General features: G+C 36.5%; 1 protein-coding gene across 1 annotated transcript; it reads right to left on the bottom strand.

Moving 5' to 3' along the window:
* Positions 1 to 181: 181 nt before the first annotated feature.
* Positions 182 to 824, bottom strand: LOC110034943 (40S ribosomal protein S30). Its single transcript, XM_020739184.1, has 3 exons — positions 728 to 824; positions 480 to 617; positions 182 to 405 (listed from the first exon to the last, which is right to left on the bottom strand). The coding sequence occupies exons 1-3, from the start codon at positions 729 to 731 to the stop codon at positions 359 to 361; spliced, it is 189 nt and encodes a 62-aa protein (XP_020594843.1). The 5' UTR covers positions 732 to 824; the 3' UTR covers positions 182 to 358.
* Positions 825 to 1,196: the final 372 nt, after the last annotated feature.

The raw sequence follows: 1,196 nt of genomic DNA, 5'->3' as shown, positions 1-1,196 counted from the left end.
TAAAAGTTAAAATAGTAGTATATTTGATGTGATATTAAGGATTGGGGTGATAGAAATGTAAAAAGTAAAGCTTAGGAGATTGATATGAAAATACATAGGAATTGAGTGGTATGGTCTGTATGTAAATCCCACACAAAGATAAAATATCACAAGAAAATGAATCCAACTAAAAAAGCAAGACTAGAAAGTGATAAATTTATAACATCTCATGCATAGAATACGAAAGAAGTTCATATACAATGTTAATTCATACTCGAAGTTTTGAACAGCATCAACAAAATAAGGTAAACGCCATAAATTACTTAAAAAACAAACAAAAATCAGAAATTTACTCCTACAAAGTTTGCAATCCCGATCTTTACTTCTCAGACGAGTTAGGTCCCCTCTTCTTCCCGAATCCAACAACTGAAAAAACAATTAAATCATAAAAAGCAAGCCCTTTCTTTAAAAAGCTATAAAATATGGATTGCAGAGCTCACCGGCGGTGACGAAGCGGCGATTGTATTGCATCCTTTTGTAGGCCCTCCCCCTCGGCTTCTTCTTCTTATCTTGTTTCGCCACCTTCGGCGTTTGCCCCCTCACTTTGCCAGCGCGAGCCAGAGATCCGTGCACCTTTCCTGCAAATCATTTCTACTGTAAATAATGAACAATCCATACGAAATGCAAATCCCCGCTGCAGATCGAAAGGAAAGAACTTCAACGAGAAAAATAACTGCTTTCTTCTCACCCATGGCAAACAATGACGAGAGACCGCCGCTCGAGTTCTAGCGCCCGTTCGCGCAAGGAGAGTACTTATAGAATGTAACCCTAGCTTTATCCGGAGCCTGCCATGGGAATTTTCAACCGTTAGATGTAAATCAATGGTTTTCTGCATGACACGCCTATGAATATATCTTCGGATGGGAAATTTATTTTGTCCAGATGATGCACATAAAGGCATGTATTGAAGCCAATGCAAATATATCACGCGTTTTTATTTTTTTTATTATTATTTTATTCTAAAAAATTTATAATAAACGATGTAGTTCGACTCAGCCTGTCGTAGGATATTGGCACGTCATTTTAATGTAAGAAAAGAACGTGCCAACAAATTTGAAAACAAAATAAGAACATTGGTTCGTGTAATTTTAGGGTTTATGTATAAAAGATTTGTCATTGTGGAACATCATGAATAAAGTGTTATCATTGTCGAGACT

The sequence above is a fragment of the Phalaenopsis equestris genome, unplaced genomic scaffold, assembly GCF_001263595.1.
Source record: "Phalaenopsis equestris unplaced genomic scaffold, ASM126359v1 Scaffold194789, whole genome shotgun sequence".
In the NCBI taxonomy this organism is placed as follows: Eukaryota; Viridiplantae; Streptophyta; class Magnoliopsida; order Asparagales; family Orchidaceae; genus Phalaenopsis; species Phalaenopsis equestris.
Note: the sequence above shows the minus strand (reverse complement) of the source record. Positions and strands in the feature narration are given on the sequence as shown.

Coding starts and splice junctions, on each gene's coding strand:
- LOC110034943 (XM_020739184.1), bottom strand. Junction 406..479: donor TCGCCGCTTCGTCACCGCCG/GTGAGCTCTGCA, acceptor TTGTTTTTTCAG/TTGTTGGATTCGGGAAGAAG.